At 50.5% G+C, this 14327-nt stretch overlaps 1 protein-coding gene across 17 annotated transcripts in view; it reads right to left on the reverse strand.

Annotated features, from left to right (window-relative positions):
- Positions 1-14000, reverse strand: part of LOC136115087 (transcription factor 4) — a 173063-nt gene extending 159063 nt beyond the window's left edge. For 5 of the 17 annotated variants that reach the window (XM_065860964.2, XM_065860966.2, XM_065860965.2 and 2 more), the window contains exons 1-3: positions 12520-12620; positions 11876-11967; positions 10276-10348 (exon numbers count right to left, since the gene is read on the reverse strand). In XM_065860964.2, the coding sequence (XP_065717036.1) occupies positions 10276-10348; positions 11876-11967; positions 12520-12550 (196 nt within the window). In that variant the 5' untranslated portion in view covers positions 12551-12620. The other 12 variants (XM_065860978.2, XM_065860976.2, XM_065860961.2 and 9 more) reach the window with 10 other exon arrangements.
- Between the last annotated feature and the right edge of the window lie 327 nt (positions 14001-14327).

Raw genomic sequence — 14327 nt, forward strand, 5'->3', positions numbered from 1 at the left:
TGACGCAGCACCCCCGGCAAGGGGACACTGCCCAACCACCGACCCGGCCTGAGCACCTCCCTGCTCCCTGATAACTGGCAATTTGGCCACGTTCACCTCCTAACTGGCCATGGGCACAGTCCCGGTGTCTGCCGGACACCTCGGTCCCGGGCAGGAGAGCTGAAGCAGCACCAGCATTTCACACCGACCAAGCGCTCAATCAAATCTCAACACGAGCGTGAACCTGGAGCCCTCGGCTGCCCCTCCTGCCCATTGACTGCTTCAGTTGGGGAAGACAGAGATTAAAGGCAAAGAATATGGAATATAAATGAGAAAATTAGGAGAGGGAAAAAAAAGACAATGTCCATTAGTTAATAAGCTAGTTTATAAACTAAATGCTCTAATTTGTGGTGTTTACAAAATATCTAATTTTAGGAACACGAATTTTCCCCTGTTTATACAAGAAGACGCAGTATTTCCCAAGTAAGTAAATCTTTCCAAAGAGCATAAAATCAACAAAGTGATTAGACACAAAAACCAGAAGTTAAGCAACGCATTTGCTAACAACTCCGATCTTGCAGAATAACGCGTTATCTGGGCTCTGATCGGGACTTAACACATCATCTTTCCCAAAGGACTGTAATGGACAAAACGCGGTTAAATCCAGCTGGCTCAGGAGAGCCCAGGTTAGCACCAGAACACCAGCAGGCAGAAGAACCCGAGTTTGCGGCCAACACACAAGCACCCAAGTGGCACCGGTGGCATGGAGGGACAGTCCCAGGCAGAACCACCACGCAGAGCGCTGCTCTACATTCCAGGCAGATGTGACCTATGCTATATGAAACGCCACGTGAATGAGGTTTTGAAGGACTGCTGGGTCTTGAGAGTCCAAATCGTCTCCCCTGTGCACAAGATATCAAAATATCTGCAGCATTCCAGCTCCCAGACCTTGGGCACCTGAGGATAAGGAGCATTTATTCCCAAGGCAGCGCACGGCACCGCATTTCAGGATTAGCTGCTATACCCATAATGAAGTATGCAGATCTATAAGGAGCTAAAAATAATGTAATAGTTATTTCTGTATTATAACCATGCACAGACGCGTCACGGCTGTCACTGCTCCCTCCAGTGAGAACACCCGTGCTCCAGCCTGCAGAATCCCGCCGGCCACGGGCTCGCCTGCGCGTCCACCCGTGGTACAGGGATCACACAGACAGCCCCCATCCCAGCCTCACCCCTGCGTGCTTTCGTTCCTCAACTACCAGCAAACCCTCTTTTGGGTGGTTTCACTCCACACGGATATTTCAGGCTCTGTTCTTCGGCTCCATCTGAGACCCAAAGTGCCCACGGAGCAGCGTGGGACGGGCAGAGCGGCGGGGAGGGCACCGCACATCGTTTGGCTTTCTTATATTTGTGGGACCACCTCTTCCAGGCTTAAAGTTCCTGTGCCGGCCTTAAGCCCGGTTCAAAGGCTTGGGGCAAAGTCCCAAACGGATCTGAAAGGTTTGTAATGGAAATGCTGACAGACCCTTCAGCCCAATGGCACTGGCAGGTGCTCCCACAATACGGGAACATAATTCAATCAAGCTTTTGGCTGACGTCACGGAGCACAAAACAGCTCAAATGCTTTATGAACAGAACCAGAACCCCTGAGATTCAATTACGGTCTTGATATTCGATCAGGAGTCATACTTAGCTGTTTTTAATATAACAAAACCTTTGTACCAGTTATTTATCAAATAGCTCAATCGTATTTAAAGGTACAGTCAGAGGAAAAAGTGCACGGTGCCACGTTAACCTGACAGTCCCAAATGCTCAGCAAAAACACAGGCTTTTCTTCTAGACAAACAGCACCAGGAGAGAGTCTCATCTTTATATAACACAGAACAAAAAGAACTGGATCCCCGCTTTCTTAGGGATTACACACATGCAATTCATTCAGGGATTTCAATTTTTTCCAGTTTTTGAACCCCTAAAATTATCCTGGCTGAGGTACTGATTGCTGCATAATGACTGTAACATGCGATAGAGGTTTGTTTTCGCTTGTTTTTTTAAAATAAACTCCGCTGCAACCCACAGCAAGAGCCCATGGGGCTGACAGGAGCTGCTGCCATGGGGATGATCCAAAGGTAAAACCTCCTGTTGGGAGCCTCCCTGGCTCTGCGCCACCAGCGAAGCACCAACCAGGGACCAAGCCCTTCTGCATCGGGCCGGAGAAGACGACGGCTCGCTGTGCGCACACACGGCAGAGCGGGGTGCCCTGTACGCACATATCATGAAGCAGGGTGCCCTATACACACATGGCAGAGCAGGGTGCCCTGTACGCACATATCACGAAGCAGGGTGCCCTATAGACACATACAGTGAAGCAGGGTGCCCTATACACACATGGTGAAGCAGGGTGCCCTACAGACACACACGGCGAAGCAGGGCGCCCTGTATGTACATATCATGAAGCAGGGTGCCCTATACGCACATGGTGAAGCAGGGTTCCCTATACACACGTATCATGAAGCAGGGTGCCCTATAGACACATACAGCGAAGCAGGGTGCCCTATACACACACGGTGAAGCAGGATTCCCTATACACACATATCATGAAGCAGGGTGCCCTACAGACACATACAGCGAAGCAGGGTGCCCTATACGCACACGGTGAAGTAGGGTTCCCTATACACACGCATCATGAAGCAGGGTGCCGTATAGACACATACAGCGAAGTAGGGTGCCCTATACACACACAGTGAAACAGGGTGCCCTACAGACACACGTATCATGAAGCAGAGTGCCCTATAGACACATACAGCGAAGCAGGGTGCCCTATACGCACACGTTGAAGCAGGGTGCCCTACAGACACACATGGCGAAGTAGGGCGCCCTATATGCACATATCACGAAGCAGGGTGCCCTATAGACACATACAGTGAAGCGGGGTGCCCTATACAGACACGCGGTGAAGCGGGGTGCCCTATACAGACGTATCATGAAGCAGGGTGCCCTATACGCACACACAGTGAAGCAGGGTGCCCTATACAGACATATCATGAAGCAGGGTGCCCTATATACATGTATCATGAAGCAGGCATGGCATGGCAAAGCAAGGTACCCTATGCACACACGGTAAAAAGGGTACCCTATACACACACATGGTGAAGCTGGGTGCCCTATACACACACACACAGTGAAGCAGGGTGCCCTATACACACCTATAATGAAGCAGGCATGGCATGGCGAAGCAGGGTACCCTATGCACACGCGGTGAAAAAGGGTGCCCTATACACACATAGGTCAGAGCAGGGTGCCCCATCCATGGCGCACAGCACCGTGACCGCCTGCCCTGCTCCTGGATCCCAAAGCAAGAGAAGCTGAAGGCATGGGAGCCCCAGCCCAACACGGGCACCCATGCAGGGCTGCCGGTGCCCACCCCTGCGGTGCACACACGCTGGTGCACATCTCCAGTAAAACCCTGAGCCAAGGAAACCCAGACGGCAGCCCCACTGAAAGCAGCTGGAAACACGGGTGAGTTTGGAGCAGGGAGAGGAGCGAGCGGCTCCCGAACGCACAGCATACGTGCCCTGCCCAGACCACAGAGCCCAGGGCAGCGCCAAGCGCCGCAGCCAGCACCTTCACCTCGGAAGCCTTTCTACCAGGGGAAGAGAAAATCATTACATTCAACATACCAAGTCTCTGGGGATTAGACAAATTCCACAAGAGCGCTCTGCAAATACAGCAGCGCGTGTGAAGCGTTGTTTCCAAAATAGATCAATACCCGGCACAGACAACAATAGACTGCAGCTACGTATTGTCATTACAACCAATAGTAGTCTTGAAAGACACGGTTAAACGGCGACTGTCACAATAGCTCTCGCACGAACAATGCTGTTACCGCACCTTCTCACCGCTCTCAAACCCACCAGGGTAAACCCGGTTTTAAATACACCTGGTCGGTTGATACGCAGACCAACTGCACTAGTGTTTGCCTTGGCAGAGGAGTAAATATGCTCACCTTTCTCGACACTTTATCTATTTCTCTAAAGTTTGCTAAGAAAAGAAATTACACGACAGCCTTTCAAAACATTAGGAGAATTATCTGAGAATTTGGCCGGTGCCACCCCCTTTGCCCAGAGGCACCAAGCACTGCAAGCAGGTTGAAGAAGAACACCAAGCAGGCTGGTGCTCCAAGACCACGGATTTGTGCCCCACACAACCCCCAAGTCACAGCACGAATGGCAAGGGGCCGGTTTCAGCATCTGGGCCAGATCCCGTGGGGCACACGAGCCCTCCCAGACGGCAGAAGCAGCGGAGGCCCCCAGCATCTGAGCCTGACGGGCAGCATCAGCTGCCCAAACCGCCCAGGAAACTCGGGAGTGACTTGCACTCGGCGGTTAATAGCGCACAATAAATAACACCAAATTGAATTATTCAAGGGACTCATCTGAACTGTCGTTATCCCTCCTGCCTTCCAAGGGGCAAGAGGAGCTCTCCGGACTATGTGCAGGCGCTGGCAGATGGTACGTGCTCTTACATGTATATTAATTTTATATGCCGACGTCTCCAGCAGCCCATGCCGAAGCACACAGGCTCTGCTCTGTGTGACCGCACAGCGAGCGTGGGACTGGAAACGGGCTGGGGACCCAGTCCTTCAAGAGGCTGATCCCAGCCATTACAAATCAAATCCACTTCTTGAAATGGAATTTCTACCCCTTTCTAGTTCTACTTTGATTACGTCCACATCCCTGGTGTCGTTTAGCTGGGAAAACGTTGGTAAAAGATCTTTAAACCATGACAAACACATAGCCTGTCCCTCATTAAACAATGGCAGATCTGTTATCTTGGCTTATGGGAACTGATCTAAATAACATCATGATATCAAACACTGAAAACCACAGGCCTGGGGCCACCGGGGCTCCACTCTTTTTCTGAGCCTTGCAAAGACACCAATTTCCAGATACAAAATGTAGTTTACCATTAGAAGTAAATGTTTGATCTGCAAAGCTTACAAAACGACTTTGTTTATCATAGCAGATGAAAAAAACACACAATAATTTTAAACTCCAAACAAAACTGTTTATATGACAGCTTTTAGTGCTCCGTGATTCTGTGCATTTAAGAGAGATTCGAGCAATTAACAGCATAAACTTTCATTACATACTTCTATTATATATGTTTATGTGACTTAGTTGTTCATCTGTTATTTAAGTGATCTCCTCGTTACAATAGCACGGTAAAGATATTTGCTGATCTTGTCAAAAAACCTCAAGCAGTTCATTCACAACATTCCCGGGATCCCAAAGCATGTGCTTAAATCCTTTTACCTACCAGGTAAGTAAAACACCAAAGCAATCCCAAGCTCGGTAATGGTTGAAATCACGGGGGACAGAGCTGCAGGGGGGAATCAAATCATAAATGAAATCGCACGTTCTTTCTGCTGCAGCCAAAACACAAGCTAAGTGCTGAAAGGCTGAAAGATGGGCACAGTTCTTTGTGCCTATTTCATGTTTCTTGGGAAGCCAGTCAACGGGAGCTGACAAGAGTCAGTCTGAATTTGGGAGTAGTACAAGCTCAAATCCAAGGGGAAGAAGCCAGACTGTACACTTCTTATTCCTTCTCCACATCCCTTGCTGACCACGTCACACAAGGTTTGTGCTCCTGCTTAATTCCAAGCGAGCCCCGCGTTCCCCAGTACCTTGTGCACCACTTCTGGTCCTGCTCCATTTGGCAGGGCCAGCACAAACCTTTCCTCCAAGTGACACTCGGCTGGATGCGGCCCCAAGCATTTCAGCCTCTCAGACAGCTAATGTCTATGGCTTTGAATTATTAAATACAGCCAGGACTCCTGACAAGGTAGACACGCAGTGATTAGGACAAAAAGTACTCGGAAATAAAGCTGCAGCATTCAACAGGAATGACCGAAGCGTTTCAGCTGCAATTCTCTCAGACCAGATCTGACGCAACCTTTCTGCAGAGTATTTGTTCAGACCCTCTTCCCTTTCATAAGGCTGGTTTTCTTCCAAAATCAGAATTCAAGGGGATTTGTTGTTGTTGTTTGCCAAGACAGGACCTTCAGCTTCCAGATTTAAATGTACATGAGTGGCTGTGTCCTCTGCAGGACACACTCGGTTTGCCACGGGGAGCAAGACACAAACTCTCTCCTTTGTAACTAAATATTTAGCTCCTCCAAGTATGCGCCGCGGCGCTCGGGCCAATTCAAACAGCGGACGCGGGTCCCTCTGCCCCCACAGCTCTCCCTTCCCGGGACGCGGAGGGGAGGAGGATGCAGCGCTCCACAAGTAAACATCGCTGGAAGGATGGGAGGCAACGAGCATTCTTCTTCTTCTTAATCATAATTACGAAACGCTAGGGATGGGAAATATGGAAGCGGCCGCCTTTGTGTACGCGCGCAGCTGAGGCCGCCGGTGTTCGCGGGCGGGCGGGGTGCGCGGGGGCTCGGCCGGTGCAGCCCTGGCACGGCGCCTGGCACCGGGCGCTGCTGCCACACGCACCGAGCCAGCCGGCGCTCTGCGCCGCAGCCGGCATCCCCAGCGGAGCCACCGCCGCAGCGGCACAGCCGCGCACCCACCGCGCTGCGCCCTCGGCACCGACTCGGCCGTAACATCAGCACTGCTCGGGGATTTGGTTTTGCTTTGAATGGCAATTCCGCGTTCTAAGGCCGTAACAGACGCCAGTCTCGCCAAGCCCTGCCCGGTACGGGGTGTGCGGCACAGGGACCCCGGCACATCCCACCCGAGCGCTACCAGAGCCTCGCCAACATACACGCTCCATCTGATTTCTGATGATTCCCCCAATAATGGCAGAATTATGCACCTTTCCCAGAAGGCCACGCACCAAAAAATGAGCTGCACTTCAATATATATATATTTGTTTATAATTCACTCACAGACATATCCAAAGCAAAAAACAAAGGACCTCCAAACACCAAGCTGTATTAATTTGGCAGCCCTGTTATTCTAAGGCAGGACAAGCCCTGACCGAACTAACGGCAAAATTGAAAGCAAGTCTTTGAAGCCTTCCAAGCGCCTTCGCTCTGTTCAGTGATGTCTGTGCTACCAAAGGCTTTACAATTTGGGGGTTTTTTGTGCAACAGGAGCGGCCAATCGTAAGGATTTGGTTGTTCTACTGCTACACCACCCACACGATATTCAAACATATACACAGTGGGCAATCTGTAACAGATGCCTGAAAACTTAGGTAAAATTCAATACTTAAAATAGAAGAAGCAGAAATTGAACATAATCAGGAAGATGTGGGCTCTGATTAACAGCTTGAAAACTGAAATATGCCCAATGTGACAGACCCGGCACCACAATTGTCGCAAAAATCCACTCCCAAAAATTAAGCACCAGCGATCACCATCCTCCCCTTACTTTGCAACGGCTCGCACTTGCATTATGACAAACGCTTTTACTGCGGGAGCTACGGTGAACTATTCAGAACATTTTAGAAGATCTTGGAAAACCGCTTTTATTTTGGTGACTGTCCTGAAAAAAAGGGGGAAAAAAAACCCAACCCACCACGCTTCATTGTAACGGAGGTGTATTGTTCAGTTGAAGTCACAGGTATTAAATCACCTCCCAAATACAATGTAAATGGGAGGTGAGCGCAGGGGGTGTTTTCTGCCCGGCCAGGTCAGTCCCTCGGCAGCGTGGCCGAATTGTTTCAGTGCTCTCTGCTGAACACCTGCAAACATCAAACAAGAACTCCTGCTCCTTTGCTGGGTTGACAAAAGCCTTTCATGTGAAAAATGCTCCCCGGGAACGGGAACGGCGGGGCTGTGGCTCAGGTTACATTCCTTCCTCCCCTGCAGCCCGCACCATTTCTTAACGTGGTAAGAAGCCACGTTGGTGAAATTAAAGATTAAAAGGAAATGTGGCTTTACTTTATTTTCATTCACACATTACAAATCACAACAGAGCATCATATATTAGATGAGTAAAAAGCTATTAAGATGACTTTAAGCATGAAATATTACCACACTTCCTAAAGCACAGTTAGTTTCACTTCACTGCTTGGGATTACTTTTCTTTAGGGTGTTCGGTGTGGTGGTTGTTTCTTTCTTCTCCCCCCTTATAGAAGCAGCTCTGGGTGGACGCAGAGCAATGACATCTGTGGCTCCCCGCCTCAAAGAGAATTTGGAAAGGGCTGCTAGGAGAAGGTCGGCTCAAACTCCACAAGGGCATCTCTAGGAGGAAAACCAGCCTGCCTCCGGGTGGCTGCAATTCCGCGTTATCAATACGCATAATTAGGATAATAACCGGTGTTCCCGTGCTGTTAGCAGAGCTCTCTCAGCCTGCATCCAGACGTGCCGTGCAGCACTTGGTACCCAAGCTGGGCGTCTGGAGCACGAGCGGCGCCCGGAGCCGGACACCACCCCGCGCCCAGCACCTCCCTGCCCGATCCCAGCCGCAAACGCAGCCGGGTCCCCCGTGCGCTGCGCGAGCGCCCGGCCGACACACGGACACGTCTGTCCGGAGCCTGGTGCAGCCGCACACTCACGCGTTCTCCAGCGTGGGAGGGCTCGGGCGCTATTTTAAATGGTCTCTGTCTCAATATGACTAACTTACTCCAGCTCATTGCGTTCTTTGTGTGTCTGAAACGACGTGGCAAAGTTACTCCAAGGCTTGTAGATTTAGAGACAATAAAAAGCAATACGAGCCCCCGACTTCGCTCCCTGCTTGGGTTTGCTATCCTGCGCATTTCTGATCAAAATGACTCCGCAGAAGAGGCTCACGATGCATTTACCCAATATAACTATCTAGTCGACTGCTGTCACACCGAGTGTCAGTGGCTGCACTGCCTGGTATATAAGCCTGACAAATCGATTTGCCTGGCACAAACACTCTTTGCTTCTCTCCGGTGAAAACAAATATCGTGAATATTATTTATTTGGTTAAATCAGTTATTAAAACTCCGAAATTCACAAAATGACAAAAAAAACAGGATTAAAATCTTTAGCTTGTGAGATATAAGGCAAATTACATTTGGAAAGTTATTCAAAGCTAACAGTAAAATTCTCCAGGTCGCTATATTTGTAATATAACCAAATTCGTGAAGATAAAACAAAACCACGTCATTATTTTGAAAGTCTGAATAGGCTGAAATTCGCAAAATGAGTGCTTAATAATTGCAGGCGGTGTTTGATCCAGTATCTTAAACATTTATATTACAGACTACCTTCAAATTAGGATGTCCTTCTTTGGAAATCAAACGTTAATTGACGTACTCGCGCATTTAACACAAACGGCTCTAGCGAACGCACAGAGAGGCTCCTCTACCAGAGCCCGAGCTGCAGACAGCAGGCACCAAACTCAGTGCGGTGACGTGTTCGTACCAGCCAGCCACCGGCACTCTGCAGCCAAGACCTGTCCAAGGCCCCCATGCGCCCCAGCCCAGCGCCGCGTGTAACAACAGTCGGTACGGAGCGCCGGGACCGCTACACCGCGACGGGCTCGTGTCCGGCCAAACAGCCTCCCAAACTGACTGCGAACGCCCAAGGACCTCTGCTGGGTTTGCTTCCGATCCGCCACGCATATAAAAGCCTCTCCATCAAACTTGAGTTGCCAGACAATTCTTGGACACCTACGTTGTACCGCACGCTCCTTTTGTCATCAAACAGGGCTCCTGTTTGCGTGAAACGCACAAGCTGCCCATACAGCACCACCACAGCCACAGAAACAGACCAACAAATCCTTGCAGGGACGCTCCAAACCCAGCCAAATCTTTAGTAAGAAAATGGCCTCATTCCCACCAGGAAAAGAAAGGAGCCTGAAGATTTGAATTCACTGGGAAATACTCCACCAGCAAACGTGATCTCTAACACCAAAGAGCCCTTTTCCCGGAAGAGGTTGCTGTTTATCCTCGGGTACTTGCTTATTTATTTATTTAACCCAAGCAGCCTTCCATTCTTATTCACTAAATTCATTCCCACGCAACACCTTTTGATTCTGATTTCTGACACGTGAAAGAAATAGCCTGAAATTGTAAATAAAAATCTCTAACGCCCCGTTTCAAAAAGAAAATGATTTAAACTAGCTCACCTTGAAGAATTATATAAGTTTAGGGGTTTTAAAAAAAATAATCATAAACGCATGGAAATACCGCGAAAATGTCCCAGTCTTAGGGAAATAATAATAATAGCCAGCGCTCAGGAATAATTCCACTCCAATCTGAATGACTCTGCTCCCCAAAAGAGATTAACACAACCACAACAAAGGTGATGCCTAACGGATAAATAACTAACAACATTTTAACTGTATACCAAACAAAAATGGTACCTACTTGAGCCAGTAAAATGTCCACTTGCCAAGGAAGTTGGTCCATTTTTCCCACTGCTCACAGGAGGTGAAAACATCTAAAAAAAACAAAGAGGCATTAGTACTGGAAAACGAGAGATTCCCGAGTCCGCTGGCTGGCAAAAGTTGCTTCCAGGTCCGCTCGGCAGCGCGGTCGCGGTTTGTGCCCCCCGAGCCGCCACCCCCGCGAGCCAGCGCTGCCCCTCGCAGCCCCAGCCCCGGCGCGGGGTGCCCGAGGCCCCCGACCCCGGCGCGGTGCCGGCCCCAGCGGGCTCGCTCGCTCCCTCGCCCGCCGCACGCTGACAAAGGCAGAAACAAAGTTGGTTGTTGGTGAAACCTTGGCCATAAATGTAGCAACGTCCATTTCCATCCCGCTCTAGGATTTGCCTGGCATATGGGAACCCAAAGAATAATAATGCAAAGTGCCACCTGCCCTAAATTCTCATTTCGTCTCTAGCACAGAGCAATTGGAAGCGCGGCTCTCTCCCTCTCCCCCTCTCTCTCCCTCTCTCTCGCTCCCTCTCTCTCTCCCCAGCATTTATTTCGACCCTAATTGGTTTCTCTCTTCTCCGACGTGTCTAGTGGATAATACGCACCTTCCCTGAGTCAGAGCCTGCAAAAAGCCAAGGAACAAACGCAAAAAGTGCAGCAAGCAAAAGAGGGGGCTGCGAAGCTTGGCTGGGGCTGCGGGTCCTGGGCCGGGCTCCCCCGCCAGCCCTCCCTCCCTCCCTCTCTCCCCCCCCCCTCCCCAGCAGGGCACGGGGTGCGGGCCGGCCGGGCTGGCCGCGGGCTGACATCTGCGGGAGGAGGGCACGGGGAGGAAGGAAGGGGCTGCCGGGGGGGGGCCTCGCAAAACTCGACAAGTGCACACGTCCGGGTCCGCGTTTGGCCTCCAGCAGCCGGGCCACGGGCGGCCCAGACTCACAGCAGTCGCTTGGGGGTTTTTTTGATTTAAACTTACTAAAAAAAAAAGCCAAAAAAAGCGCCCCATCTCCACCATGTAGCTGGGGGGCTCCGGGAAGGGCCGGAGCAGTTTTAACGACAGCAGGAGCCACACGAGATTCCAGTGAAAACTTTCAACTGAGACAGTCGTGGATTTCTTTGCACTTTCCGCGTGCCAAAAAATGAAACAAGGGAAGAACCGAAAATAGAATATAAGCAACTAATTAGCAATTAATTAGTTCACGTGCCAACAACGCTATAAAATGTAAAGCACAATAAAAGTGCTAGATATTGTTATTAACCAATGATGAGAAATGTTCGCTTTTAAGGGCATCTCTTTTTGCACGAATTATTTCAGACATCCAAGACATTAACGTAAGCTCTGAACACAATTCCATCTCCCATCACATACAATAAGAAATAAGAAAAACGCTCTAATTTTTGTTTTTCTCTTTTTCCTTTTTTTTTTTTTTAAGCAAAAAGATATTTACCACGGTTCTAGCTGCTGATTAAAAATTGCCCAATGCACTTAGATCACAGTTTGGTTTGGTTGGTTTGCTTTTGGTTTGGTTTTTTCTCAGTTTAACAGATCAGCTAGAAGATATTTTTTACAGCTGTTGTTAATTTCCACCGTTGTTTCTTACCGCACTGAAATCCAGTAAATCACTCAGTTCTTTGTCCGTCCCTAAGGCAGCCATTCGCTGTTGGTGATGCATTTTAGCAAAATCACACAAACCTAGAAACATGGAAATAACCGCAATCAGAAAGCCAGTCCCGAGCCTTGCAGGAAACACAATCGGGTTTTTCAGGGGGTGGGTAGTTGAGAAGAAGGGAGGGGAAAAAAAAGATGGAGGGGCAGCAAAAACAACAACAACAACAACAACAAAAAAGCGATATTGTATTTCCAAAGAGGCGATGGCAACCCGGGAGCATCCACTCTAAACCCAAATCCGGAGGAGAAAAAAGAAGAGAAAGCCTCGCTCCCGGAGCATCATTTATGCAACAGGAGGTTCAGCGAGGAATGAATGAGGATCCCAGGGAAGGAACTACAGCCATCCGCTCCCAACTTTTTCCCTTCTCCTTCTTCCACGCAAAGTCGCGTTTCGAGGCAGAAAGAGCGGTAACAGCAATTAAAAAAAATAAAGAGGAAAAAAAGCAAAGTCGCAGGCTACGGAGGCGCCGGTGCGGAGGGGCCGGGAGCGAAGCGGAGAGCAGCCTTTGCCAATTAGCCCCAATTTCTAATTTGCGGAGAGGAAAGCGGGGGGACGGGGGGGTCAATAACAACAACCCAGCAGCGGTTCGGGCCTGTGCGGAGTCATCGGTGCCTGCGAGCGCCGGGGGAGGGGAGGGGAAGAGAGGAGAGGAGAGGAGGAAGGGAAGGAAGCGAAGGGAAGGGAAGGGGCGCGGAGCCGAGCCGAGCCGAGCCGAGCCGCCCCCCGCCGGCCGGGCCCCCCTGCCCGGGCCCCCCGCCCGCTCCGCGCCCCCGCGGTTGCGCGGCCCTGAGCGCGGAGCGCAGCGCGTCCCTACCCGCACATGGAGCGCAGCGCCCGGCCGCCTCCCGCACTTTTTTTGCAGGGATTATACTTTAAATTTCCCCAGCTCGCGTATATACACATGGCAAAGCGAGTTTATACGAGGCTGCAAATACACGTGACGCGCACACTTGGCCAAGAGGAACGGTATTTTTTCCCCCCCTCTCTTGTATTATCCGCTCCATTTTCTTTTTATTTTGGTTTGTGATTCCCCCCCGCCCCGCCCCTGCCGCTTCAAACCGAGCTTTTCGCTTCACATCGCTGCAAACTTTGCAAAATCAAGTTTGTGGGGCCGATGGCAGCGGCCCTCTCCCCCCTCCCTGCATCTTACACTTTGATTTTACATTTTGCCATTGCAGGCCCGACACGCTCCACAAAAAACTAGTTCGACTTCATTTTCCGGTAGGAAATAGAGCACCGAGTTACCACGCTCGGCGTTTGCACCTTAGTGTCTATTTTACACGTGTAATTGCACCGTGTATCTACAATGTATCTATTTCTATAGCTATATTTATCAACGATTCTGTGTGCACACACGCGGTGTACTTCCTACTTGCATTTAAACATCGTATAACTTGCACCTCTTTTTAAATAACACATTGGGATCGACAATTATTTCCAAAAAAAATACAGACAAGTTACTCTAACAGCAAAATTTAACTTTACCTTAAATGGCCACAAATATGGTCACAATATTCCAAGGAAAAAAAATGAATAAAAATAAAAATTAAAAAAAAAATATAAAAAAGGCTTCTTCTGCCAAAGTGCTTTATTATCTCACACGTGTGTGACCCTCCAGAACCAGGCAAAGTGTGTCAGTGCTGCTCCGCGTACTCCAGGTTTACAGGCTCCCTACACCTGGCTTTGTTGGGGTCTGGGCTCCCCACCCAGCCGGCCGAGCCAGGCAACCAACCAAAAAATGGAGAAAAAGAAAGGAAAAAAGAAGGTCCGACAACTTTTCCCTCTTTTGTTTTTACAAACACATGGTGAGTGACACCGTGCGGGCGCCGTGGCGGCTCCGGGACTTTCCCTCCGGCCTTCCTTAAAAAAAAAAAAAAACAACCAAAAAAAAAAAGGCAAAAGCCCCCGAGCGAGCGCGGAGCCGCCCGTCCCAAAGTTGTTCCAAGTTTACAGCGCTCTCCTCCTCCTCCTCCTCAGCAGCACGGCCTCCCCCGCGGAGACGCGGATAATCGCATCTTTCCCGGGCAGACACATCGCCAGCCGCTCACATCCGGGCAATGCCCGCCGCCTTATAAGCGCCGCCGCCGCCGCGCCGCCGCTCGCAGACAATGACGAGGAGGGAGGGAGGCGGGCGGGACGGACGGACGGACCGAGCCACCGACCGACCGACCGACGGGCCGCGCGGGGCCACCAAGATGGAGGGACCCGCCGCGCTCGCGCAGCCCCGGGCCACGCGGGAACCCCCGCGCCTGGGGGGGTCTGCACGGCTCCCCCCACACACACACCGCCTGCGCAGCAGCCCGGCAGGGGGGTGCAGGGGTGCAGGGGCTGCTGCTGCCAGCCGGGCGGAGGGGATGGGGGGGTTCCGTGGGGGTTTGCATAA

The sequence above is a fragment of the Patagioenas fasciata genome, chromosome Z (genome assembly GCF_037038585.1).
Source record: "Patagioenas fasciata isolate bPatFas1 chromosome Z, bPatFas1.hap1, whole genome shotgun sequence".
NCBI classification, from domain to species: Eukaryota; Metazoa; Chordata; class Aves; order Columbiformes; family Columbidae; genus Patagioenas; species Patagioenas fasciata.